The sequence below is a fragment of the Aspergillus nomiae genome, assembly GCF_001204775.2.
Source record: "Aspergillus nomiae NRRL 13137 chromosome Unknown contig00172, whole genome shotgun sequence".
Taxonomy (NCBI): Eukaryota; Fungi; Ascomycota; class Eurotiomycetes; order Eurotiales; family Aspergillaceae; genus Aspergillus; species Aspergillus nomiae.
Window position 1 is genome coordinate 1 of NW_015378227.1, and position 27,924 is coordinate 27,924.

Consider the following 27,924-nt stretch of genomic DNA (forward strand, 5'->3'; position numbering starts at 1 on the left):
TGTAGATACAGATAGACCTTGAAGGCTTTTGAACAGTTAGTCAATTCGTCTGGAGTAGTGGTTGTTAGATCCTTTTTCGATCGACAGATGTATGTACGTTAGATGAGACGGATATCCCACCATGGTCGTCGCTTGCGTAGCACACCAGGCGATGCAGGTACGCCTCGGCCCGGTCATCCCGGGGAGAAGTTGCAATTCTCTATGAATAGGTAGGCAACAGGGAGGCTTTTGATTACGCTGTTATCACTAACCAACATTCCAGATTCTTTGCAAAGATGCCCACAGATAGACCCATCCAACGCGGATCATGGGGGATCGAGATTGATCAACCAATCCACATACCCCCTGGAGATCCTATCGCCCTTCGTCATGAAACGCAGAACCCAGATATTGCTCTAGACCGATACCACCTGCGCGTAGACTGGCAGACTCGAGTCTCCGACGACTCCCGGTATCCGGTGCTGTGGTGTTCAACTTTAAAGTGTTGTTCACTCCGGTGACCCAGTTCCGCAATGAACCGTACATACATTTCCTCTTTCTAAAGAGCTACAGAGAGGCTAAGTCGGGTCTGTTGACGCACAAGAATACATGGAATACAGAAGCGACTGTGCTACCTGCATTGGAGCTCTGGGAGAGGGAGCAGAACGAGCAAGGCATCATTCCCAGAGATTGGCAACCTGCGACCTTGGATGACTACCCTTACTACCCTGGATGGGAAGAGCGTTGGAACGCAACTCAGAGCGTCTAGAGAGACCACTATACCCCCGTGGCCACCACTTTTCAAGAGCATGCCAGCATACTGGTTTACAAATCCATTTCCTGCTTATGCCTATCTGTTGTTGATGTCTATTTCGCCTTTTTCGTTGCTGTTTTCGCATTTGGTTTCTGTTGTTCAATGTCACGTCAGCATATCAGAATTCAAGGCTACATTGACTACTATATGCATGGAGACCAACATTCATGAATATATTTTAAGCAGTTTAAAGCTTATCTCCAGGTGCTCATTTTATTGCACTAATCCGGAATAGCGTCCCCAAACCCTAATGCCGATGCGGGGAAAGACCCATCAAACTGATAACGATATTGATCATTGAAGAACCAGAACAGCCATCATAGAGCGACAAACACATACTGTCGTTCTCTATAGCCTTTCACCAGTAATAATGACCAATGCCCATTCGAGTCTCTCTATCCCTACCCTCAGAAATGCCTGTCTTCGATGCCTCCCCTCTAACGGCCGGAAACCAGCGCCCAAAGAAAAAGCCACGGAGAGTAAAGGGTAATATCTTCCTCCAGGCGAAAGTTGCAATTGATTAAGACCCTCTACAGGCTGTTACAATTGTCCCAGCGCCGTCTGAACTGTGACCGCGGCACCCCGTGCCAGAAATGCGTCAAAAAGGGGCTCCAGTGTTCCGGTCTCGGGGTACGGTATCGGTTCATAGATGGAGTTGCATCGAGGGGGAAGCTAGCAGGGAGGCCGATGCCTGTGTCAAATGCAAAGTGAGACATACAACATTGCTCTGTTTACTCGGGCACGGTTAATTCTCTCATCCAGCAGTTCTGGCGCATCCCTTCAACCACCGGATCGCTCAACAGTACACCAAATATCTACCAAGCCTACTGGTTGCAATGATACCAGCTCTCCGAGGGAGGAGTACCATAGACACAAACGATCACCTCGCTTGCTAATGCTGAGTAATGATATATTATCACACAAGCCGAGCTATTCTTCCTTTGAACCTGCCCCGTCTCATGGTTTGGATCATATTGACCACCAGTCTCGATTCCTACTCAAATACTGTTAGTCCTCTTTTGATGGATCAGTCGCGGATAGATTCTAAGTGATAACATAACAGTTTCGGAGAAAGTTGCGCCAGCAATGGGTCCCTTCAACACCGTCTTCAACGGCTATCGAGATCTGATTTTACCTCTGTCAGAGCAAGACCATACCGTCCAAAGCGCCGTGTTAGCCGCCGCCGCTTCCCATATCTCTTTAAGGCATTATGATTGGAAGTCACCAGCTTCGAGGTATCGGATGGCAGCCATCCGAGGATTAAATCAGCGGAGCACCGCCGAAGACCTGAACAAATCGATCGATTACTCGAGTCTGTCAACTATGGTCCTCCTCCTTGTAGAGCAGATGATTATAGTGGGAACAGACTTCCATATCCTCCTTCGGATGATGAAGAGCTTCATAGAATCCCAGCGGTGCTTAGACATAGCCGAGACGGAACCTCTAGGAACATTCCTGATGCAGCAGATAAGAAAGTACATACAGCCTTTCCTACAGTCCTCTTGGACCTTACGCTTACAGCTATAACCTAGGATGTCTCTGTACGCAGGACCATTAGTAATGGGCCTCTCCGCGGCGAAAAGTCTCGAAAATATGTCTAACAAAGACCTGGACTTCTTGTTCAGCTGCCTTAAGATCCATCCGGAGTATTCTTCCGTCATTTTCAAACTAGCCAATCTCATCCGTACGGCAGCTCAAATATACTTGAGTCGGGCAACCAACACACCAAACCAGGTGATCACGGAACTGGTTCAGCAGTTCCTCGCAGACACCGCTTCTTACAACGCAACTTCACCGGGGGGTCATATTCTGATTTGGCCTTTTTTCATAGTTGGGGCAGAGTGCTCGTCAGAGCAAGACCGGGAGTTTGTCACCATGCAGTTACAAAGTCTCGGGGATTGCACGGGCTTTGGAAGCCCGCTGTATGCGATCAAACTGCTGAAAGATATATGGCAGGAAGCCCCAGGGACAAATTGGACGCAGACCTTGGTGGATAAGGTAGAAGGGTTCATTATGTAATTAGGGCGCGCTCCTGAGATCTTGCTGCACTGAAAGTACTTAATCTACAGTTTTCCACCTCGGAGATCGTGAATGTTTCAGAACGCCTCTTTGCTGTGTACCATACTTTGCACACATTATGGTCATTCAGGACCCCTCTCAAGACATAACTGGAAGCTAAGTTGGGGTTTAAAGCACTTCACACTTAGCCTCGGAGATAGGCTTTTGCAGATTCTCCCCAAACGGCAGCCCGTTTATAGAAATGAAAGCCAGGCGCGTTTCCCTGCTTCAAACCGTCAATTGCCTCGGCAAGAACGTCGCCGAGCCCTTCTTCCTTGATTTCCGGGAGTGTGTAGAGAAGGGTTTTGAATGAGAAAAGTATCGCACGGCTTTGAGGTAAGCGGTGCAGAAATTGTCTCTCGACACGCACACGAGCCTGGTGGTCTGTTAGCCCACATTTGACACAGATATATCTATGAAACGTACAGTATTTATATTAACCTCTTCTTGAGGGATCTCTTCACCCTCGTAAAGGTGGTTCCCAGACGCCGTGAACAGTTGGTCTGTAGTCGTGATGGTCCACTGGAGAACAGTCAGACGCCAATCTTCAAAGTCAAATAACAAAAGTACAGGTACAGGTCAACTCACATTGGCGCGTTTGATAAACCTGCCTACCCCGAGTCTTTGGAAAAAGCGATCCATGCTCTTCTCCAGCTTTTCTTTGTACTGGGGGACAGGCTTGTGTATGTCCCGGAGTTTAAGGCCCAACTTCTTCGAAGTGTTGAAGCCATTGGGAAAGCATGTCACGAATCCCCTGAGCGTAAAGCCGTCTCCATCATCAGATGGCATCAGGAAAAGGAGGTCATCCTCAACCAGACCGCCCATGGCCCGCAGGCTATCCAAGGGGTCCTGTTCGGGGGAAAGGGAAAACGTCTCACTAGTAACCAGGCTATACAAGGATGCGGGCTTCTCCCCAGCAGACGGCTGCAACTGAAACAGACGAGGGTATCGTGTTGGCAGATATGTTCCCACCAGCCAGGTGTAGAATTCATCGACCGCGGGCTTGACACAATCCTCAGCGGCCAGAACCGTCTCAGGATGCTCAGCCATGATCCTCTTGCGAAGTTGTATACGATCGAGATAGTTCTTGTCTATTTCGATAAGCTCGCTGACGGTCCCTTCTTGGATGCCTGGGTTGGAGATAGGTCAGCACTGTTAGATTCACGGCGTGCTTATTACATACTCATGGTTAAATGGTATTTAGGCTTGAATGGCCGGATCCTGATCGGCTCCTTCGTCTTCCAGTCAAAGTCTGGGAGAGGCTCGACCGGTGGGTAGCAGTTTGGCTCGACCGCATCTTGGTCGTCATTTGCGACACTCCTGGTGAATTTATTATTCTTCTGTCGCGTGGCTAGGAAGAATAAGCAACTAGAGATGAAACTGAAGTAAAAGCATGTGGACCATCCCGGCCACTGTACAGGGAGACTTTGGTTGAACATTGTGAATAGTCAGATCTCAGATTGACGGCGAGAATAGTATGCTGCTGAGGAGAGTGGGTATATATATATCTTCAGGATCAAGGTAAAAAAAAGACAATTCGATGCCATAATGTGCCATCACATTTCCCTTAAATACGGCAATCATCGTGCTCAATCCCCCCACCATTATCGTACATCACATCTAGTGCTCATCCAACCTGCCTATTCAGGCATTCCCTCTTTATCATCCATGAGTCGCAGATAAAGATAAGATGCGGGGGACGGCCTTGACCCCACATCACCTGGCCAGCAACTGCCCATTTATTAACTCTGCTTGTATGGGATAAGGTGGACTTCTGGAGCATTGATGCAATCGAGAATTACTGGATGCTCGATCGAATACCTTATCTGGGAAATTTTGGAAGCTGCATCTCCTACCGCCGTGTTTGGGCTACGACCGGAAAAGCAATCCGGCTGCTGGAAGCGTAGGAGAAACCATCTTCACTGCATTTATGGTGCTACACGCCATATTGTATACAGTACACGGTTTAGTTTCCGACAGTTCGGTGCTGTAATGGTTTAATGGGGTGCTCATGGCGACCAAGTTGGACCAGCCAAATGGAAGTGTTGTCGTCCGCACCGTAGGGTATACTATATTTGGACTTCATAGGACATGCTTATATATTCGACATCTGTGATACCAGATCATGAATGAACCCCCCTTGAATGGATAATGCAAAGGATCCTGAGAGACTACCTTGGTTTGCGGCCCAAGTCATGCAGTATTTCCTCCGGATTTTGGTAAGGGTGGGTGATGTGAGTTGGTCAGGGTCTCTCACAAGGGCCACGAGAATTTCCAGACAATCAACACCGGACGGACTCTGTCGAAAGCTGTTCCCTAGTCTCCCCCTCAACAACTCTTCAGTCGGTGCACGAATTCTTGAGCTGAAGCGGGGGATCATACAGAAAATACGATATTGCTTCAATGCTTCTTCACATGACACGGAAGCGATGCCAGCAATAGTCAACGCTCTTGTGCAGTTGGTCTAGGTCGACCACAGTGTGCCACAAAGCAAGCGGGAGCTGTTTAGAATGTAGGAGAGAAAGAAGTAAGAGACATACATACAATACAATACAATACACCTTGTGTTGTTTGTTTTGTTTATTGGTTAGATAGCTCGAGGGAGGAGAGAGAGAGAGCACAAAAAGTCAGAAAAAGAAACGAAAAAGAATCGACACCTGTGAGATTCGAACTCACGCCCCCGAAGGGAATGCCTACGCTAATCCAAATACGGTATAGCAGGGCATCGCGTTAACCACTCCGCCAAAGTGCCTTATTGGTTGGTCTGTGGTGGTTTCAAATATATAATAGGGATAAGGAAGCTGATACTATATAATAGGGGTACATACTGAGAAACCACGTTAGTTGCAACCCCGTTATCTGCAATACCCCATTAGTTGCAAGCACCACAGCGGCCACATTCAATTTCTCATACAAATTTGCAGAAATCCCAATAACCTGGGACTTGCAAGCATAATTTCAGCTCCCCGTATAAATTTGCAAGTAAATAGGGTATTAAAACTTTATTTCAATATTATTTTTCTATATTTAGGCCAAGGCACGTATCTATAGAGAGGTAATCTTTCCTAAAATAGTAAGCCCAAAAAGTAAGCGAAGGCGGTAAAGGAATTGGCCAATAGAAGTACCCCTCGTTAATTGCAATACCCCGTTCATTGCAAGCTGCGGCCCTGGATCCTGCAGGAATGGAACTTTTTTTTCTTTATTATATTAGTATGGATACAGTATGTGATTAAAACAGATAATCAAAGATTTCTCAAGATATCCATCGTGCGTACTATTATTACTGATATAATATACTAGCGGACAGAGGTCTGTTGTTTAGCCAAGCATATACCTTCTTCACCATGTAAATTATTACGTGATGTTAGATAGCTCGCCCTGCACAGGAGCATTTCAACTTGCAAGAGATGACTCCGTACAGTAACTCCCAATTGCACACAGCAACAACAATGTTGCCGAACAACAAAAAACGACACCTGTGAGATTCGAACTCACGCCCCCGAAGGGAATGCCTACGCTAATCCAAATAGGGTATAGCAGGGCATCGCGTTAACCACTCCGCCAAAGTGCCAGGATTATTACGTAATTTCCCTTTTGAAATAATTATAATAATCAAGGCCAGGAATAGTATCAGATAACATACAATTCTACTCCATACTCTGTACAAAAATGTGAATCGCATGTGCCGTTCTTGGCGCATATTATACCAATATAAGTAATAGATACTTCAATTCCGCTGGCTTAGCTGCCTAACCGCTTACCTCTTCAAGTCCAAGTTCCTGGACAGAGTCAAGACTCATGCGAGAAGCGAGATAGGGTCAGAGGTGGTAACCCCCCATATATATTCACTGATGTAGGGGTTTGGTGTGAGCATTGAGAAATTAGAATACTTTCCTAGCCTGCCTGTCCTTGTAATAATTGGCAGCTCTTATATGTATATCTATAACCACTCTGGGTGTCTACAGGTCACGAGATGTCAACTCTGTTCAAGCGCATTGGCGTTTCTTTTAACATTGAGCTCCTAGGACGAAGGAGATAAAGGGTCGGGAATCTCTGTTTGAGTTACGATACCAGAGCGTAGCTATTGTCTGGTGTGGAAATTTTTAAGTTTTTCCAAGAAGTAGGCTAGCGTTATGCAGGCTTTTCAATGAAAATTGTTCTAATAAAAATGTAAGAAGTTCAAGTCGAAGAGAGTTTTAACCATAACCATTGCAAGATAATGACATACTTACTAGTCCTGGTAGTGCTATAAGCAAAATGTAGTTTTGGAGGAACCCAATGAGCACTAGTTCCTCTATACATTATCAATCGCATAATTCAACTAGTAAGGCACTATGGCGGAGTGGTTAACGCGATGCCCTGCTATACCCTATTTGGATTAGCGTAGGCATTCCCTTCGGGGGCGTGAGTTCGAATCTCACTGGTGTCGCTTTTTTTATGTTACTTTTTTCTTTAAATTAAATTGAATCTTTTTCTTTACCCTCTCTTTATGTTAAATAATATCTTCTAATTGGTGTCTAGACGGGTCAACTAGAAGGATACTGACTACTAAGGTAGAGAATAATAGATAATAAGCAACAGAAGGTTGATTCTTGTCTATCTTCTCTAGCAAAGATATACTAATTTATATAGCCTAAGCCTAGCTCACTGTTAGTCAATAATAGGGGCAACCATTCGCTATGAAAAAACCAACAGATCCGGGAGGCCGTCGGTGTCGAAAGCCACCGAGATGTTTATGCAAGGGCCAAACAATGTATATGTTACAGACCTCGCAACTACCTTGTCGAAGGCGGACACATAAGGTAGAAAAGCTATGAGGATGGCTATAGCGGGTATACAATAATACGATTAATAAGTGGCTGATATTAGGTATGTTATATAACCTCACGTGAAATAGTATACGCGCTAAGTAATGATATACCATAGACCAAGATAGTATATAAAGACCAAAAATATATAAGAACACATATTCCTGTACCTAGTTTAGTTCTTCGTGATCAATCCCAATTGTTATCACAGAGTTACCTATGGTAAAACTAGCCTCAACTCGTTTGCACTCTTTTGACTACCAAGTATACGTACTCGATAGGCCTGGCCCTTTGACCTCAAGTCTAGTCCCGACGACGACCCAACTTCGACGGCAGTCCTGTAACGACCACACCCTAGTTACGACATCAGCCCCGTACCAACGGAAGTCCCGTTACGATCTTCGTCCTGATAAGACCGCAACACTTTGTCAACGGCAGTCAAAGAGCGACTGCAGGTGGGTGATAGTACACGCGGTTAGCTTACTGGTTTAGGACTTGACGACGAAGCCCCGAGCGTAACAGTATACTGTACAGTCACTAAGCTATATATATATGCAAGCCGCCGAGCAAAACGAGGGAATACGGCTTGATGTTCACTTGGTAATAGTTGATATAGGTAGAAGTAAAAGATTGATATCATTTCTATAGATTTTATAGATAGAGCAGTAGTAAATAGTTTAAGCGGGTCAGGCAGATCAGATATAAATGAAGCCCGGAGGTAGAGCTGTACTCTGTAGAAGAGAGAATTACGGATAGACAAAGTCACGGAGCTGTAGAGGGGAAATTACGGGCGCAGTGTAGATAGAATACAGCACAGCATAATGCCAGGAGATTGTTAGTTATACTAATACGGAGTAGATTTGGGGTGTCAGCTCCGACTGCCGCAGGATTTAGTGCGAAGGGGTCAGGGTGAGGTAAGACAGGCAGCTCTGACTCTCTCAGAGCTATTCACATGATCTTTAAAACCCTGAATCAGTCAGATCTTATCCACGTGATTGTTTAGAAAAATTAAACTCAGTATAATATAGGTATAAAAATTCTAAAAAATATATAAAAAATATTACCGGAGTAGATTAATATTTTAAATTTTTTTTTTAAAAAAAAAATTTATATATATAGTTAGTATTGAGATAAAATAGAAAAAAGCTCTCTCTGGCTGGGTCAAAATTGTATAAATTCTAACCCAGTCAGAGTTTCTGAGGCAGTCAGAAGAGTGTACGGAGGGAGTACTCCGGGGTCTGACTGCTGTTTCTCAAGATCCTGACCACTTCGCACTACATCATCCAAAAAAAGCGACACCAGTGAGATTCGAACTCACGCCCCCGAAGGGAATGCCTACGCTAATCCAAATAGGGTATAGCAGGGCATCGCGTTAACCACTCCGCCATAGTGCCTCTTATGTTGCTCTATTTGATGATATTCTTTACAGACCTGATTTGGAGAGGGTCTACCTACCTCATCAACACTCCCCACACTCAGTTTTTGCATGTCATGCGTGGCTGTTTTCTGGCCTAGGCATTAGTTTCCAGCTCGGTGATAATAATCTAACTGGTAACTTTAGTTTTAATTTTCTCAAAGCTATGTTACAAGTTCACAATCTTACACAGCCGCGTTGCTATATACTGCAAGATTCACCCCTTCAGGAGTGCGCTTTTCAAGCAGTCACGCCTTCAGCAATCAATACTCCAAAATTCACCACTAAAAGTATGATGGATTCTGGCGGGATACTCCCAAGGACCCCTAAGAAACCCTCAAGGGCATCTAATATGCGGATCATCCTGCCAAAAAAAGGTTGACCTTATGGCGATACTGGTTGCCAGGTCAATATAAGCCCGAGTAATGCCACCCAGGCAGCAGATTCCCAAAACGATATCAAAAATACACAAGCAATATTGCCTGATTACAGCCCACTACCGTAATCCATGTGATATAGGGTCATGCTGTAATAGAGTTGGTGTTTTTTGTGACGCCACTTGTACTGTATTTCTAATGGACCTAGGGCGTCTAGAGTGAGACAATAGTAAATACTTAGACCACTCTGGAGATAAGATAGGTGAATCCACAGCTTCGATAGGGGCTAGTCTGCGGACACTGAGTGGCTCTCAGCAAACCAGCGCCTCGACATAACCCTGAATGCAGGCTGATCTCCGGCGAAGCTTTCCCTGCTGTGAGAATAGTCCAGCGTCAGGTGGAACAGGGCTTCGTCGCTTGTAATTTGACGAACAGGTTGTTACGTAGTATTCTGTACCATGAAGCTGGCCGTCGATTCCATGATAGGATATAAATCTATATAAATCTCCTCTAGCTGTATAAGGATACACTCCCTTTTAATCCTTCAACTCATATTTCTTCACTATACTATGTTTCCACTCAATTATAGCGATCTGTTGACTGCCCCCTAGTCGCTTTATGACAACATGTTGCCTTCGATCATTTTCTCGTGGCCGCGGTCATTAGTGCCGCGCTGGTCGCTGCTGCCCTTGCGGCTGATCTCGAGGCTCACTCACCCTGTACCTTCACCTCTGCTTCTGCGGCCAAGGCGGGCAAAGTATTCTTGCTCTGCCGCCACGCTTAGGAACATCGCTATTCCAGCCGGCGAGAACCCCCCAAATCTGGCTGGTCTGAAGACCGGTGCTACTGTACACTCCCCCCTCTCTTAAGCTACCTGGGCAACCTTCGAAGGCGAAGTCACGTTTGGGTACAACAAATAACCTGACCCATTGATCAACATGCCCGGAACCTAGATAAACGTACAACAGTTATCCAGCTCAAAGATAAATCAAAACAAGGCGCGCTGGTGAGACGGCAAGGAGGGCAACGAGAGCAAAAGAGACCTGTATTCTTTAAGGTGCACAAGCTGAGCAAGTCCAGCATCACAGGGTTGAAGATTTACAATATCCCCATGTATTGTTTTAGTTCTTAGTCAGATTATCTAGCAATCATGGATGTAATGGTTAATAACTCGGCAGGCACGACTAAGGAACATATTACCGATACATCGAATGACACACAGGGTACTTATATTACTTTTAGTAGGGCGAAGCTTTATAATCAGAATGATGATCTAGAAATTAACTCTAGCGAGGTTAGTTACCTATCCGTTGCTACTACAACTCAGAGAGTATACTGGTATTGACCAGTACATTACCTTCAAAAACAACTACTACAACGGCGAGCATAGCCTTTCAATCAGGTCTATCAGTGGACGCAAACCTAGCACCATCGAGGACGTAATAATCTCTGATAGGCGAGTCATAAAAAGCCGTATTAAAACTGTCTCCAGCACACCCGGGACGGTCTGTGGAGCCGTTAACTACAGTATAACATCAGGATCATTTCTTTGTGTGGTGCATACCTACATAGTCTCTTTGTTACGACTATATAGTCCATACAGACGCTTAGTTATTATGTTCCCAGGTTGTACTCCAGGGGCGTAAATGGGCGGCCCGGCCTAAAGCCCTAATGGTTACTGCTGCTGCATTCTCAAACCGGGTAGGAGAAAATTAGCTTATATATTCATCAAGATGAGAAAATTAACAAAACAGCTGGTAGACTTAGGTACTATCCATGAATGAATCTTTCCCATTTAGATAACCCCATTGCCCATTTGCTGTCGAGTCACTGAATAGGGATTTTCTACGCTATGATTGGGTGGTAAATCACTAATGATTACAGGATAGATTTAAATATACATACTACCCAATACGGTTATATAAATTAAGAGATATATGTTTAGTATCAATGTGTATGCATTGGCCCTAATTACAGATTCTCCACTCTAGGGAATAGACAGCGCCTGTCCTAGCGGCCCTAGATCCCTATCTAAAACGTCTATTTACATATCCACCACCACCCGAGGAAGGTTGTTCAAACCGTATTTGGGTGTTAGTGGCCCAAAGGGCATTTATACCATGGTAGAATACGACATTACCATCATCCTGCGCCCGAACAAAGAAATTGTTGCCCTTGGGACAGTGAGTATTTGTCTGCCAGACAATCTCGCCATTCGTGGTACTATATATGATATTGCGTTAGTCTAGGGGACTTCATAATCAAATATAACCAAGGGTGACGGGGGAGAAAGGGTTAGGTATAGAGAATATTAGGAAACTTACTACAGGCAGAGATTTCCTTCCTCTTCCAGCTTGAGCCCCCGGATATGCTTGCCCTGTCCGGCTGTATTCTGGAACAGAGCTTTACCGCCGTGGTACACCACCATATTGCCATCGGTCTGTACAGTGAACTTGATGCTGCCGTCCTCGGGCTCCAAGCTGTGGCCAGCTTCAAGCCACTCGCCCGCACAAAGAGTGTCTTTGTATCGTGGTGGCTCGGGGTCAGGTCGTATGTACCTGTTTTCACCATTCCACTCCTTCCAGTACTCTTCAACATAATATCCCCAGTCATTGCCTGAATTCTTGGAGTGCTCTACAAGCACATTTCCCGCCTGATGCACAAAGTTATTGGTCGATGTTTCGCCCCACAGGTGCGAGTGTGCCAATCCAGCGCGAATCCATTCCATATAGGTCTTGATAGCATCCCAGCCACCGCCTGTCACTGTATAACTGTATCCACGTTCGGGGCGGGCACCAATACTTTGAGCAACCCAGCGTTTTTCTTCTTCCCAAGGACAATCAATGTGTCTCAGAATATGAGAACTAAATTTCCGGCTGGTTTGTTCTAGCCCCTGCTCAGTTTCGCTTGACGCGCCCAGCATCACCCAGGTGTCGTTATGCTGAAGGTAGATACGGATGCCATAGAAATCTTTCTTGTGTGTAGTCTCCAGAGGTGCAGCATACCAGTCATGACCAGAGTACTCCCATGAGCGCGGCGTCAGATGTTGCACGGCGGCCATGTTGGGTGATTGTAAGAGACGATTGTTGTTGAACGCTACAAGACAGCGTCTGCGGAATGGTTCGGCTGTATGTTCTGCAAGGCCAAGTTGGCAAGGATAGATGAAAGGACTTGAAATGGAAGGTTAATAATATGAGAAAAAATTTTCTAACCGGATTTCCACGCCCTTTTATATTTTGTCGCCCGGAATTTACCTCTATCGATCATCCCCTTGGATCGGCAACTGTCTCTGGTGAGCTGACCTACACAGTACATGCTCAGCTGAAGTGGTGGGCCAAAGAATAGGCATTCACCACTCGGCGTTAGGCCTATTGCAGATCTTTAAGGCGCGTCATAGACCGGTGCATTAGTATGCAGATCTAATAAATATATCGCCATGATTTTGACACGATCAGTATGTGAATCATTGATCATTATCCCTGGAGTAGCGGTGTAGACGATAGAAATGGATTGATTAGACCAGAATTAGATCCATTGCCCGAGCTCTGAGGAAGAAGGTGGCATGAAATTCACGGTCAGATCGTCAGCCGTGATCCACAAGCTCAGCTACACGGCCTGTACGTGCCGATTTGTCTCAACTGGACCCATTGACCCACCAAGCCTGTGGGGACCTGAGATTTTAGATACGTAGAGAAAATGAAATCACCCCACTTCATCGCCTCATACCCACTGGAATACGTGAGATCCCAGCGGAAATCTCACCCAAAAAAATATTCACTGCTACGGCGGACTCAACCGAGGAATTTTATCAAGGTTACCAACGGCAACGCACTTCGAGTGGTACGGATCCCTCGCCAAACCTGCTTCATTTTGGGAGCGGGTATAGAAAGGCGCTGGGTAGCGGGGTGCTAGAGAAACGACCGGGATAGTCACTAGGGCCAGGAATATACTGATTAGAGCGTGAAAAGTAGCTCCCAAGGGAGGACATTAACCAAAATTATACATATCGAAGCTGCTTTCTGACGCGGATAATAAGAGCTTTATGTCTGAAATAACCGAGGAGCTCCCTACCCTCCACCGACATACCGGGATATGATATGATGAAGTAGTAATAAGACAGTGTTGAGCGATAGCGCCAAGTCTCCTCCGTTAGGCCACTGCATGTAACTCCACACCCATCGTAGAAGCGTGGTGAACAGTATGATAGATGGTAAACTGAAACGTCAACTTCAGATGTGCCCGTCAACTATAGGATAGAATTCTACTTACCTCCAAGGGTTTCGTACGATACTCTTAAGAGTACTAACAGTCCGCGACGGAATAGCCGAGGTGTGAGGAATCAATGGAGGGGTTCTTTTATCAGCATCCATTTGGCTCAGTCTGACAATCAGATGATATTTCAGTCGCTCGGAACAGAGAAGAGGGCCGGCTGCATGGAATAGTTGCATTAACGGTAGTTGAAGCTCCAGGGCACGTACCAAATGCTCACTAGCTGCTCCCGGAGCAGTCCGAAAGCTAGGGCTATCCCTGCATGTGACTCTTTATACTACCAGTAAATCACCTAGCTATACAACAAGCCTCTCTACCCTTATCCAAGCAACCCAAATGAATAACCCCTTATATTTAGGCCGATGTCGAAGGAGAATACCACTAGTGCAAATCCTTATGGAGAAAGTGATTATGACACTCAAATATACTACCTGTTGGATGATTGGCTATCCCTCCCTTTAATATTATCATTGATTACGAGGCCATTACTTACCGCAGAACATTGGTCAAATCAGCATTTTGCATCTTTTGCCTTTAGAAGAATCACTTGACAGCCCGTGCTCACCATGTCAGGCCATTTATCCGAAGTCATGATCTTAAAGTTAGTGATTTAGAACCCCTTATGAAACAAATGCATTGGCCCGGAAATTGTCCAAACCACTTCTGCGAGAAGGCTTTCGACAACGAGCGAGACTTCCGTCGTCATCTGCATGGCATGCATGCTTATCACAAATCTATTTGGTAAAGCCCTGCAACAGGTTGCGATGAAAGTGAACCCTTCAAAGCAGATGATACTGGTATCCAACTTGAGCCATCTGGCATATATGCTGCTCAGGATCGACGCAAAAAGCGCCCTTCCCCTGCATCTCCGAGCAAATTACAGACTCGAACTGTATTTTGGGCACCTGACACCAAACAAGCCACTGCTCAAAAGTCAGCTCAACCAGGTGCGCCATCGTTAGCTTCGTACAGTTCCCACGTGTCCGAATCCAGTTTGGATAAGCCAGATCGAAGATCTGGGAAGGATATGGACAGCACGATTAAAATCACAGGCGAACATTCGCTTGGGAGCAGTTTACCTTATTCTCGCACTAACACTCCTGGGCTAACAGAGAGGAGCTCTCTGGAGGTTCGACGGTGGCAACCCGCTACATACCCGTCCTATACCCGAAACGTATGGCCAAATAATTTGTACAATCGCGTTGGTAAAAGGGAATTTGGTGTAAGAAACAATCTCCATACAGCATTTCGCGGATCTCTTGTATACTGTTTAGACAACGCTATACAAAGCCGTATTTCTCTTATAATAGTCACTATAAACTCGGCAGAACGCGCGAAAGTAGCATGTAATGTCTTGTGGGACCTGTCATGGTAGCATTTCATGTTTTGCGGGACCTGTCATCTGTTTGTGGGGAAGATCATAGAGCATAATGCCTTGCGGGACCTGGCGTCTGTTTGCGGGGAAGATCATAGCTCTGAAATCCGGGGAAAACGCGGGGATAGCAGCCGATTTAAGCAATAGGACTTAGGGTGTAGAAAATAACTTATAAGGGATTTAGCTCCTTTTCCCTGAAATTGTATCGTTCTATATTCTCTTAAATTCTCTATCTCAATTTTGGCTATCCTCTCCCTATCTGAAATGTCTTCCACCCCCGGACAGACTGTTTCCGATGATGGCAAGCATGATGTCGTTGAACAATTTCAACATGTGGAACATGCCAAAGAGCATATTGAAGAAAATCTAACGTACGAGGAGGATCAAGAGCCAGAGCTGCATGCGCAGACGTATTTTGCTTTGGCTGCAATGTTTCTGCTGAATCTCGTGCAAGTTTTTGGACTTCTCAGTCCCCCGGCTGCGGTACTAGAGTCTTCGCCAGCTCTGCAGTCAATTGGCAAGCTGACACTCTTCCGCTAGCTTTCATATATTGAAAAGGACCTTAATAACACTACCGCTGGTACTTGGGTTCCGAATTCCCTGTCGCTCGTCCAAGCTGTCCTCGCGCCTCTCATTGCGTCTCTATCGGATACATTCCAGGCCCGAAAGGCATTTCTTGTTGGAACATCCATTATCTCGTTTATTGGTTGTGCAATTGCGCCCGGATCAACCAGTATATATCGTCTCATAGCAGCTCAGGTGCTGATCGGTTTTGGATTTGCCACTGTTCCGCTGGCCTACTGCGTTCCGAGTGATATTTTGCCTAGAAAATGGAGACCCAGTGAGTTCGGCCTGAAATCTTCTCCCAGTTTAAAGGATCTCATTGATTTGTCATAATTCCACAGTGGTCCAAGCCTGTATCAACATTGCTGCAGCCGTCGGTGCTTGCTCGGGACCACTGATAATTGGTGCGCTGACGAGATCAAATCCTCACACTGGTTGGAGGAACTTTTATGTACGTGACCCCCTCAAGCCGCCGTAGTCATGATATATCTGACAGAATGTGAAGTGGATTCAGATGGCTCTCTGGGGAATGACAGCGATTGGGCTTTTAATTGGATATAGGCCCCCTAAACGACACACTCGATTTGACCATCTGTCATTCTGGCAAAAACTTGGCTCTGTCGATCTTCCAGGGTTCTTCTTGCTCACTGCGGGATTGTCCATCTTCCTGACGGGACTCAACCTGGGAGGAGGCCTTTATACCTGGTCCAGTGCGGCAGTCTTGGCTACTTTGATCATAGGAATACTCCTTTTGATCGCCTTTGGGATTACGAGTGGAGATTTACCAGGGTTGGAATTCTCCACCATGATCTCTTTCATGGGGGAAGAACTGGGGAGAATGCGGGCTATACATTTGCTATCTGTATTGGTCTCATGTTTATTGAAGGGATCATGCTTTTTGCAATCGTTGTCTTCTATCCAGCTCTGTAAGCACTTCGTTTCATGATTCCGATGTCCATTTTACTGACCTCCGATTTTGATAGGACGGTGGCTTTGTTCGAAACGGACCCATTTTTGGAGGCTGCTCGGCAAATTCCTTACTGGCTTGCTTCTGCCATTGCCACGGTGATCTACGGCTATTATAGTACGAAGTTCCGTACGATCCGCTCTCCAATGTTCGTCGGCTTCTTCATCTTCACCTGCGGCCTCATTGGGCTGTCTACAGTTCAACCGAGTGGTGATTTCAACGCCGTAGCATTTATCGCCCTGGCTGGGGTGGGATTTGGTGCCCCGTTAGTCTTGGTAATTGCTGGGGTTCAGCTCTCAACACCACATCATTTAATCGCAACCGCAACGGCAGCCACGACTTGCTCTCGGGCCGTCGCTGCAAGTGTCTTCACGGCTATCTTTTCGGCCGCATCTAACACACGCTTAAAGACATATATTCCTCAGTATGTTTCCAAAGCGGCTTTACATGCGGGATTGCCGAAGTCTTCCATCGAAACCTTTGTCAAGGCTCTGTTATCCGAAGATCGTGCAGCTTTGGAAAGCATCAAGGGGGTCAATTCGGAAATCCTCAACTCCGGGATCCACGCCCTAAAACAGGCATATGCCGATGGCTTCAGGGTGGTCTACATCATTGCAGTTCCCTTCGGTGTCGTGGCATGCATTGCAAGTCTATTCTTGGGAGATCTAAAGAAAGCCATGAACTACGGTGTCGATGCGCCAATGGAAGTTTTGCATACCAAGCGTCGTACGGAAGCTTGATATTTGATAGGCCATTTCTCGATATGTTGAAGCAGCCTTCATCTAGATGATAATCTTACCAGCTGCGAACCGGCCCCTTACAATGATTACTATATTTTCTGAACCCTCATTCCGCAAGGGACCCGTACTTGGTTGTACTGTACAACAGTAATACACGTAGTTTACTGCTCGTGAAGTATATCTTATTGATTAATTCGAACATTAGATATTCTGTTCCCTCAAATTAACTGAACAGATGCGCAGCGGGCTTGGCTCTATAAGTTTTAGTTTAGATGTTATTAACACATATGAAGGGTACAACCGTAGTTAAAAGATCGGCGTTGTTAGGGTCATGGGATACACCGCATCCAAACCCTAATTCTAGCCCCGACGGGCCCTATCTAGGATCTGCCAATACAAAAATGTCCGAGTCCATACAGACTTCTCATGATCTGGCTCAGCACTCTGTCTATAACGAGCAGGCCCTAAAAGGTAATCGATCTAGAAGGCTCTGTATACAGGAATCAATGAACCTATATACCTTCCAGTTCAATGTGAATTGAACATCAGGCGATAGACAGGACGTAACAATTCAACTAAATAATATTGCTTCCAACCGCCAATAGTACCGACCGTAGCCAGATGATTGTAATGAAGTGACTTGTTCCGTCGCTGTTTATCACGTATCTCCTCCGCACGCAGTGTGCCGATACCATCCGAGAGTGAATCCCAGATGCTCAGGCTCTCCCGAAGATAGGAGTTGGAGAAGCCCGCGACGCTGCAGATTCTGACACAGAGCTCGTTTCCATACGAAATCCTCTGTTAAGTTGTCTGGATGTACACCACGACCGTAGCCCTGTGGTTCGCTGTTGTTGGAGTTTGTTGGCTTGCCTCTGGCGTCCGGACAGCCCGATATTAGCATCTCAATATTCAAAGCCAAGTCCGCGATCGTCTTGTACTTGTTGTGCCAGCACTTGTCAATAATTTCGTCAATTAGCGGGTCACTGTTCGGCTTGGGAAAATCCATGTTCTGTAGTAATTCCACAACCTTGGTACCATGCTCCTTGGGATCTTCAGTGAGACATTGATCCCCATAGACTTCCACGCCGTAGTTGATTAAATAATAGAAGGAACTAAGGGCGAATTGTTCCGTTCGAGGATCCAAAAGGCCGGAACTTCCACGTCGTCCTTCCTCTGGCTTGCTATCACCGAGGACCCTTCCATATGGAGCCATACAAGCTTCGAAATCGGTCCCGATTTCTCCAGTACAATCAAAATCAGACAGTTTTAATCGGTTACGATCAAGTAAGATATTCTCGGGTCGTAGATCGCTATAAGCGAGATTAAGAGATTGAAGAAAAGCAACGGCTTGAGCAAAATCGTTCATCCATTCCTTTCGCAGGGCTAGAGGTTCCAATCTTTCTACTTTAGTGACTATCATGGTATGCTCGTCTCGGGCATGATTACTTTGTATCCGAGACCAAAGGGACTCATCTGGTGATGCAGTTAGTTGAGTCTGACACAGCTCAGCTGTGAAGCATCAATAGGGTTTCGCACCTCGCATATACTTGAGGAAAATTCCGTTGTCGGCGTATTGGAAACATTGCACCATAGAAGAGCAAGATAGTTATTGCAAGAAGGTCTCGTAGATCTTGAGCTCTTTCTAAAATTGTTCCCTCTCAAACTCTCCAGCTTTAGGGACCTTAACCACGATGCGAGGATGAACTTCATACACAAAGGAAATGCCCCCCTTGCAAACCCAATGAACCTCAGGAAATTGAACTTGACTTGTCATGAGGAGAATGGCTTTTGTATGGAAGTGCTGAAAGAGGAAGGGAAAAGGGAGCTTCACTAAGAAGCTATATGGACCAGGTTGGGTTGGGTGCCCGAGATACAAGGCCAAAAACCCCTCGCTTGGACGCGAAAGAATACAGGAGGGGTCAATGTACTACCGGGCCAAGTCCTGCGATGTATTGACTTATCATGAACTAACAACTAAAAGGTAGTTTGAGATGGGTGAGTACATTTTCGTTACTATTGCAAGGAGAATCGTGCTGGCACTCAGCAATGGTAGTTCTACTTTCGGAGATCCTTCCCCTGATTCAAACATTTTTTAATTCATCTATATCGTATCTCTCCATAATGTTGTATCTCTTTCTCTAATGAGTTTAATTTTCCTTTTGAGCCGTTCACCGTCGTACTGCAATACTTCTTCCTGCTTTTGTACTGAAATAGATGCTCTCATATTAGTAATAGGTTCTTGTATTTTCCTTAATAACATCTCTATTAGGATCGCTAAGCGGTCGTTGTTGCGGAGTTATATCGAACGCAGATGTCTTTTACGGCCCAAGTGTTGGTGTTATTATGAGAAATGTCAAGGTATACTGGATGTGACTTATGAGGGGCAATTTCCGGTGCCCAATCTATACACTACATGCCCAGTGACTCGACAAGACGCATGATGTATGTACATAGAGAGTACGATGATAGACTCCCAGGTGCGAGGTCCCACTCGCCAACCGGGAGGATGATATATGGACAGTGTCCGTTGTCGGGGTCAAGGAGGCCTTCAATATTATATAGAAGCTAGCATGGGTATTGGTAGTAGTAGATTCATTCCCCCGTCAAAAACTAACTAACTGCCAACTGCGTATATAAATGTGACCCGGAGAAAAGAAAAAAAATCGACACCTGTGAGATTCGAACTCACGCCCCCGAAGGGAATGCCTACGCTAATCCAAATATGGCATAGCAGGGCATCGCGTTAACCACTCCGCCAAAGTGCCTCACTTGATTAATATCGCAATTATTTAGAGTATATAGAGGAAGCCGATGCTTTATCAGATTCTTTTTAAAATAAGTTGTTGATAGCAACAACGATGTTATCATCAACTTAGTCTGTCATACTGCTATTGTCAGGCATCAATAATGTTCCGTCTTCTTTGTCACTGGGTATTGTCTGAATTATTTCATCTTTCTTCGAGAAGGTAAACTTGTTGGCAGGGATTGTTCTGATAGTAGACATGTTTCTCTACACCCAGCATTCCTTGCCATTCACCCGGCAGTCTCTGTTTGGTTGAAGAAATGTTGTGACTCGTATATTTCGTCCCTAAGGTCTCGAGCAATACCGCCATTTCTGGCCCTGAGTATGAAGTAGATAGCAGAGATTTAATGATACAAATAATGAGCGACCCCACGTAAACAGCTTGTTATGCCGTTGGACGCAGTGATGGAGATTATATCCTAAACGAACTGTTTACTTCCGCTGCGTACAACGTTGACAAGGTACATCGCAACCCATCTCAGTCATGATTCATGAGCGACTCGATATTCGTGTTTTGATCATTTCTAGCTCATCGCTGACATCGTTATCATTCCCCGACTCCTTAGCTCAATAAGGTCTCTGCCAGGTAGCGGGCAATATCAGTAGAGATTATCGTTTAACAACAGGTGCGTCTCTTGGTAGTCGAGTATCATGATTCAAGCATTGGGGCCAACATTAGCCCAAGCGGTTAGATATAGGCGTTAACTAGGATATTAGTTATGTTGATGTTGTCAGAACTTCGCAGATCAATGTGTTTCTCGACAGCATGACTTATGCATCGTGGCCATATACATAGGCTACAGTGAACATCTTTGGCATTCGTTCACGCCACTGAAGATGTTTTTCTCTTTCCAAGCATCTTTGACTTCTTTCACTCTCCCGATATGACTGCTCATCACCGAGTCTAAGACTAGTCAGCAGCTAGGATGTGATTAACGGGAAGGTTGTACCCTGTGCTTCAGACTGTCTCGAATATCCACTGGCAGTCAACTGTGTGATCCCTAGTGTGGGCATATCAAGGCACTCCCTTGCACAACCAGGGTGTCATCAATATTGTTAGTCCATATCCGAAGAGTGTTTGGCAATTCATACAGAGAACCCATACTTGCATGGATAGTAGATTAGGTAGTAAAAAATGCTGAGCCCCTAATAATGCACAATATTTTTTCGAGTTCCGACGAGTAAGGCACTATGGCGGAGTGGTTAACGCGGTGCCCTGCTATACCCATGACATGGATTAGCCTAGGCATTCCCTTCGGGGGCGTGAGTTCGAATCTCACTGGTGTCGCATTTCTTTTTCTCTTTCGGTGCACCACCACTCACTCACCTGATAGCGCCTGTAGAAGCTGTTTTTTATTTACGGTGGACAAATTACTATTATCCGTGTAGAATCCTTGATCTCAGCTCTTCATCGGGAAGAGTTATCACTAACTCTGACGCGACCCCTACTACTTACTTGCGATGGTAGATTTCCTGGTTACTCTTTTTCGGTTGAGACTGTTTCCCATATGAAGAAGTTCTCCACCTCTATATACCAGATAGCAGTATGGATAGTATCGCTAATTGCATTCTAGGAAGTCTCCATGGTTCGCTCAGATTTACAGCGTAGCAGATTGACCCTCCGGATTTATATCAATGATTGCCTGCCAAAGGTTCACAACGGCGTTGCTTTCCCAACCCTCATAGCGAAAATGGTCTAGTACCTGTTCTAACAGAACACGATCATTTTTGGTGATGGAGCGTCATCACCCTCTGCAAGCATACGCTCGGCTACCTTCTTGTACGCCAATTTATGGGCCCGATGCTTGATTGTATTCCTCACTTCGAAGTACAGCCATCTTCGACAGTGGGCCAGGAACTTGATTCTCTCGAACGGGCTGCAGCCATCCAGCTCGTCCCTGGAGTCCCCAGCAGGACCACCCCTGGTCATCACCCGCTGTTCGATCTCGCTGGCGGTCAGCTCATACGCCTTGTTCTGGACCAAGGTCGCCAGTTGAACCGCGCTGATGGGCTTCTTCGCCTGTAGCATGGCACCCGTCGTCAGATGTTGAAGCTTGCATTTCCCCATCAGGTAATCAGCCACGTCCTCGGCCAGAGTATCAGCGAGAGAGGCATAGGTATGTGTTTTCTCCGCTCGTTGGACCGCCTCAATCTCAGACGTGAACAGGACCGTGAGCAGTTCGCTGAAGACAACTCCATCCGAACAACGGGGCGTAGGGTCTGCCGTCTTCATTTTCGGGCTACGTATCAGAGCCGTCAGCTTCGATGGAAGTTTGATCAGATGCGTGAAGTATTTGGAGCCGTATAGCCCGGGACACACAGACGCAGCAGTCAGGTGGGCGAAGTCGTGGAGGTCCCAGATCGCGGACGAATTGTCCAGCATGTCGGTACTATCGCCGTCGAAATCTTTTTCTCGAACGGCAATGTGGCCTGGGCCAATGGATGATATGGCATTTGGGGGAACGAGTTTTGTTTGGTGGTCCACTGTGAGAGTGTTGCTGTTGACCAGGCGGTGGACGCCGTAGTTGATGGCACGGATGGCATTGTTGTCGTGAGAGAGGAAGGCGACGATCTCATTGAAGTGGTCTAGGTTGGATTCCACGGCTGGTAGGAACTCTCCACGACATTCTGAGCGAGTGGCGAGATATAAGACGCCAAACTTATGGACGGAGATGGCTGCGCTCCAGAGCGTCTTGTGTTGGTCGAATGGGAGCAGAAGTGGCTTGTTGTCCGCTCGTTCCAGAAGGATTCGACATCCTTCTAAGATGTACTGAAGTAGGGGACGCTTGACTTCCGTCGTCCGGAGCCGGATTCTATCAGCGTTGTCGAAGTGAGGGTGTGCAGGACAGTGGCCGTCTAGCCACCACGTTGAAGGCTCATAGGCAGGAGGAAGCTCTTCGAAGGGGGACAGGTGTATCTCTGAGGAAATGGAGGTTGCATGTGGCTGTTTATTCGGCGGTTGTTTGCGATCGGAGCGAGTTGGTTTAAGGCGTGGGACCTTGAGTGTCTCACGGACGAGGGTCTGGACGGCAGTGAGAAGTGACTCCATTTTATCGACTTTCAGAGACCAGTTCCACAGCACTACCATGGTCGACGTATTTAACGACTGCCTTTTATAAGAAAGTTCGTACAGCACCCTCTACTCCATACTGCTTACAGTATTTTCTTAATCATCGATATGCGCCACAGTTTCCAATCGGGTCACGGAATTTCAGGGTTCGTCATCTCCTCCGCAATTCAGACGCATGGTTTTGCCGACTTTGCAGTAGCGTGTCACGCCTGGATCTCTTGCATGGCCGAGGAAGTATGTTATTGATATGATCTTATGATCTCGCTGGTGAGACACCGTCAGCTGCAGGTCCGAGTCTAGCCCTAATGAGAATATACAAGCGATCATCTCTGTAGAGCGATGCGGAGTGTATGGGCAATAATGTTCCAGGCCGTTAGATCAAATGTACCCCGGTCTTCCCCAGACCTTGCAGTGATCTATGAGATATTTTTAGTATGATATTGTCGTAGAATTCGTGCAAATGGGACTTCCTTCCGCCTCCTTGCAGAGATCTACTGTATGGTCAATACTGGGACATTATGGGTAGTGTAGTCTAATCATTCCTTCTTGCACTTGAGTAAGTTTTTTAGATATTGCTTTTATCATTTCAGTAATGCAGGTTTCAGTCTCTCTTCGACTTTTCTGGACTCTCTTCCTACTCCCAGGATGATATGAGTCGACAAGAGGATGGAACTAGGGCTGATCTCTACTCTACGATCTGCAGCTCCACCCGATTGGCTGTGGGGCCTTCTCGGCGTAATCCGAGGTGCACGACCCTTACATTGATATCCACGGAAATCCAGCTGCCTCAACGCCATTTAGGTAATATTCGAGACAGGATCAGGAAGGAGAGAGCAATGTCTAATTTCGGTATGCAGTCGTGTGCATCTCATTAGTTTTCGACCCTCGGGGATGTATGTTCGATGTGCAGTTAAGCTAAAGCACACCTCGTATCCGTTGTGCTCCCTTAAGTCTGACTGGACCCACGCGATGTAACTCTGGCCGGGGATAATCAATGATCCCCCTATAGCACTCTTGTATTAAGGCTTGATTCCTGGGGGCTCCCAATTAACCTAAACTCCGACTGGCTGGCTCGTGCGGTAGGGGACGCCATGAAGGGAAGAAATCAAGGAAGAAAAATTTTTACGCCCTTGCTTCCGCACACGAGGCTCACATACCGTTCAGCCGCGGTGGTGAAAATGTGTGACTGCATACAGAAACTCAAACTTCGAAATCCGTTTCTTTTCTGCTGGCGTGTCCTTCAAATCGCAGGACAACTGCTCGAAGACCAATCAAGTATCCACCATGGCGACCAATCCGACTGCGGAGCTGAAAGGCACGGTGGCTGCTACTGAAACTTCGGAGGATGCAGCGAGGCATGTGGATCACGGTCTCCGCGCCTGGACAGTCGTGGCCGGGGCATGGTGCTGTCTGTTTTGTGGTTTTGGCTGGGTGAACGGTACGAATGGTTCTATCTAGTGGTGACTTCAACTCTGACAAGTGCCAGCCATTGGAATCTTCCAAGATTATTATCAAGCCCATCAATTGCGGACGTACTCGGCGTCCAGCATCTCGTGGATCTTGTCTCTGGAACCGTTTATTCTCTTTGCAGCGGGACTGGTGATTGGAAGAGTATGACCCTCCATAAGCCCTAATTCTACTTGCCTGGCCAGCGTTCATCGATTCTTCAGGTTTTCGATAATTACGGCCCCAAATGGCTCCTTCTCATTGGGACGTTTCTGCACGTCTTCGGTCTCATGATGACCTCCATCTCGCACGAGTATTACCAGTTCATTCTCGCCCAGGGCATCTGCAGCCCGCTGGGCGCCAGCTTCGTCTTCTACCCGGCACTCTCCTGCACCGCGACCTGGTTCGATAAGCGGCGCGCCCTGGCCTTTGGCATTGTGTCCAGCGGCTCCTCCCTCGGCGGGGTCGTGTTCCCCACGATGCTGTCGCGACTGCTGCCGCGCATCGGATTCGGCTGGTCGCTGCGTATCTCGGGCTTCATGGTCCTGGCCATGCTGATCATTGCCAACCTGACCGTTCGGTCGCGAATCGCGCCCGTCCCACGACCGGTCAAGCTGACGGACTACATCGGGCCTTTTTCAGAGCTCCCATTTATTCTCCTCATGCTGGCTTCCTGCTGTGGGTTTTTCGCCATGTTTGTACCGATCAACTACGTGATCGTGGAGGCGCAGGAGGATGGGGTCAACCGTGACTTGGCTGGGTACTTGCTGACCATCCTCAACGCAGCAAGGTAAAGTACCATAAACACTCGATTACTCCCACAAGCAAGCCCGACTAACCTGCATAGCCTTCCTGGCCGGATCCTACCCGGCTACCTCGGGGACAAACTGGGCCGATTCAACGTCATGATCGCCATGTGCACTCTATCCGCCGTGGTTCTGCTAGTCCTCTGGCTCCCCGGTACGCTTCTCTCCCCCGGCAGCGCGGCCATCTACATCGTCTTCAGCCTGCTGTATGGATTCGCCTCGGGCGCGTTCGTCGGCATGGTCCCTGCCCTACTGAGCCAGATCTCGCCCGACGTGACCAAGACCGGGGTGCGCCAGGGCGTGTTGTTCACCTGTATCAGCATCGCTTCGCTCACGGGGAGCCCGATCGCAGGGGCGATCCTGAGTCGACAGCACGGGACCTACTGGGGGCTACAGGTGTTCGCGGGCGCCATGATGGTGGGCAGTGTGTTCTTCTTTGTGGCGGCGAGAGTCGTCCTGGCTGGGGCTTCTATTGCGAAGAAAGTATAGACCGCTATGTATGTACATAGGTATAGACTTTATTATCAACATGCGTAAACTACGGTTCACAGTAACTGTCGCAGAGCTGCGCCAGCAGCACATCTAACTTGGTCAGCCCTTTGGGTTGGTGCGTGGTCCAGCGGATGGAGACCTTGTTGTAGACCTGTAAACGTCAGCAACACATCTCACCAACCGTATCAAATAAGTAGCAGCCCAGAGACAACAACATACATTCGTCCACTCCGGATGATGCCGAAACATCGCCGCCGCCTCCGCAACCCGCTGCATGAACGCCTTCATCACCGTTAGCAAAAAGGACATACCACCACACACGGGAAGATAGAACGCACCCACGCCTTCTTAAACGAAGGGAACAGAATCTCGCGCTCCACGCCCAAGCCATCATGCGTCAAGGTCCACAGCCCGCCATTCCGCACCAGCAAGCGCTCCACGCCCTCCACAACACGCTCCACATCCTCCCCCTCCGCCACGACCGGCAGCTCAGCTCCCTTCCACGCGGCCCCGTAGATCTTATCCCCGATATCGCCATGCGTATAGGGCACCAAATACCCAGCCTCATCACAACGCTCCGCCCGCGCCGCAACAACCACATACTCCACGACCGGACACGCGGCCACCCTCTCCAGCGCCTCGGGCGCCGCATAGCAGCACAACACGGCCACCGACCTCTCCGCGCGCCCGCTGCTCATCGCCCACAGCTCCTCGCACAGCGCCACGACTGTGTCCCCCGTCGCGACCAGCGTGTCCAGCACGACCAGCTTACCCTCGTCTGCGGCTGGTGGGAAGGGCCGACGACCGGGCCATTCGACGATGACGTCCTGAGTGCCCTTTTTCTTGCTGCAGCGGGCGAGTATGCAGGTTGTGTTGGTGAAGAGGGGTGCGGCGGCGACGAACATGGGGAGGGCGCCGCGCAGGATGGGCACCATGGTTGGGTTGGTGAGGGCTGGGTCGTGGGCTTTGGCGGTGTTGATGAGGGCGGCGGTGAGCCCGTGGATGGTGGTTTGCATTGCTTGGGGGGTTGCGGTGGGGGAGAGGAAGGTTTGCATGAGCGTGGAGGGGGGTGGGTCGAGGGTGATGATCGGGGGTTTGGGTTGGGGCATTTTCTACTGTCTTTTTCTGTATGAATATGATAGGATGGAAGAGTTTGTTTTTTGTGTTTATTTATTGTTTGGGGGGGGGGCTAGTTGGTGAAGTAATGTTGTATGTAGTTGGGGTATTTATATTGGATCGTATTGTTGTAGTTGCATTCTGGATCACATGGTGTTGTGTTTATCTTACTGACTTATAGTTCGGAGTGAACTAATCTAATTAATGGTTTACGGGAAATGGCCACTAATTAAGTGGCAGTATGCGACTCTTCCTAGCGTTGAATTAAGTATGTAGCATAAAATCCTTAAAGTGGCAGCACTCGTCAGGGACCCCGTCAAGCCCTAACTAAACCTACTGGGTTCATGGATGAGATTCTGATTTAGATTGCGAAGAATCACACTAATACATAGCAATCTAGCTTCATAGCAAAGATATAGGTATAGATATTTCCCGTCTAAATTTAATCAAGATTTCTCAGGAACTACGCAGTTCATAATCAAATTAATATACTCGGTTGTAGACTGTCTTGGGATCTAAGGTCAGAACTCGGGACTTCAACACGTAAGTCCTGCACTCTTTCCGAAGCCGAGTGAAATATTAATTCCGCTACGAGACAATTTACGGGGTATGACCTTCCCATGGTCACTGCGAGTAACCCAGAAGTAATACGGAGTACAGTGGGGATTAACCCCCTTGCTGGTTGCTGGTCTAGATGAGGTCGATCAGCCCTACCCTTCCCAGTTCAGGGAGTATAGTGGGTTTAGTATGTAGTGATAATATCTGTACTCCGTACACATACACATATACACGGCCAAGGAAATCGACTAAATGACAAGAGCCTATT

General features: G+C 47.2%; 9 protein-coding genes across 9 annotated transcripts; 4 read left to right on the plus strand and 5 right to left on the minus strand.

Annotated features, from left to right (window-relative positions):
* Positions 1–275: 275 nt before the first annotated feature.
* Positions 276–748, plus strand: ANOM_007077 (uncharacterized protein; the record flags this gene model as incomplete). The annotated part of the gene is made up of 2 exons (XM_015552333.1): positions 276–451; positions 553–748. The coding sequence occupies 2 exons, from the start codon at positions 276–278 to the stop codon at positions 746–748; spliced, it is 372 nt and encodes a 123-aa protein (XP_015406052.1).
* Positions 749–1,879: 1,131 nt separating this feature from the next.
* Positions 1,880–2,812, plus strand: ANOM_007078 (uncharacterized protein; the record flags this gene model as incomplete). Its single annotated transcript, XM_015552334.1, has 2 exons — positions 1,880–2,268; positions 2,326–2,812. 2 exons carry the CDS (start codon positions 1,880–1,882, stop codon positions 2,810–2,812), a joined length of 876 nt encoding a protein of 291 aa, XP_015406054.1.
* Positions 2,813–2,996: 184 nt separating this feature from the next.
* ANOM_007079 (heme-dependent oxidative N-demethylase family protein) lies at positions 2,997–4,290 on the minus strand (the record flags this gene model as incomplete). Its single annotated transcript, XM_015552335.1, has 4 exons — positions 2,997–3,227; positions 3,278–3,373; positions 3,440–3,981; positions 4,035–4,290. The coding sequence occupies 4 exons, from the start codon at positions 4,288–4,290 to the stop codon at positions 2,997–2,999; spliced, it is 1,125 nt and encodes a 374-aa protein (XP_015406053.1).
* Positions 4,291–11,534: 7,244 nt separating this feature from the next.
* ANOM_007080 (uncharacterized protein) lies at positions 11,535–12,511 on the minus strand (the record flags this gene model as incomplete). Its single annotated transcript, XM_015552336.1, has 2 exons — positions 11,535–11,673; positions 11,775–12,511. Coding segments are annotated over 2 exons (876 nt in total), but the record flags the coding sequence as incomplete, so codon positions are not given.
* A 2,847-nt stretch (positions 12,512–15,358) lies between these two features.
* On the plus strand, positions 15,359–17,365 carry ANOM_007081 (trichothecene efflux pump; the record flags this gene model as incomplete). Its single annotated transcript, XM_015552337.1, has 6 exons — positions 15,359–15,577; positions 15,635–15,935; positions 16,000–16,109; positions 16,164–16,363; positions 16,399–16,584; positions 16,642–17,365. 6 exons carry the CDS (start codon positions 15,359–15,361, stop codon positions 17,363–17,365), a joined length of 1,740 nt encoding a protein of 579 aa, XP_015406043.1.
* A 658-nt stretch (positions 17,366–18,023) lies between these two features.
* Positions 18,024–18,956, minus strand: ANOM_007082 (serine/threonine protein kinase; the record flags this gene model as incomplete). Its single annotated transcript, XM_015552338.1, has 2 exons — positions 18,024–18,838; positions 18,902–18,956. The coding sequence occupies 2 exons, from the start codon at positions 18,954–18,956 to the stop codon at positions 18,024–18,026; spliced, it is 870 nt and encodes a 289-aa protein (XP_015406040.1).
* A 2,920-nt stretch (positions 18,957–21,876) lies between these two features.
* ANOM_007083 (uncharacterized protein) lies at positions 21,877–23,217 on the minus strand (the record flags this gene model as incomplete). Its single annotated transcript, XM_015552339.1, has 1 exon — positions 21,877–23,217. One exon carries the CDS (start codon positions 23,215–23,217, stop codon positions 21,877–21,879), a length of 1,341 nt encoding a protein of 446 aa, XP_015406041.1.
* A 1,305-nt stretch (positions 23,218–24,522) lies between these two features.
* On the plus strand, positions 24,523–25,979 carry ANOM_007084 (putative MFS monocarboxylate transporter (Mct); the record flags this gene model as incomplete). The annotated part of the gene is made up of 4 exons (XM_015552340.1): positions 24,523–24,676; positions 24,725–24,849; positions 24,909–25,474; positions 25,532–25,979. 4 exons carry the CDS (start codon positions 24,523–24,525, stop codon positions 25,977–25,979), a joined length of 1,293 nt encoding a protein of 430 aa, XP_015406038.1.
* A 49-nt stretch (positions 25,980–26,028) lies between these two features.
* On the minus strand, positions 26,029–27,091 carry ANOM_007085 (pterin-4-alpha-carbinolamine dehydratase; the record flags this gene model as incomplete). Its single annotated transcript, XM_015552341.1, has 3 exons — positions 26,029–26,133; positions 26,202–26,264; positions 26,321–27,091. 3 exons carry the CDS (start codon positions 27,089–27,091, stop codon positions 26,029–26,031), a joined length of 939 nt encoding a protein of 312 aa, XP_015406039.1.
* Between the last annotated feature and the right edge of the window lie 833 nt (positions 27,092–27,924).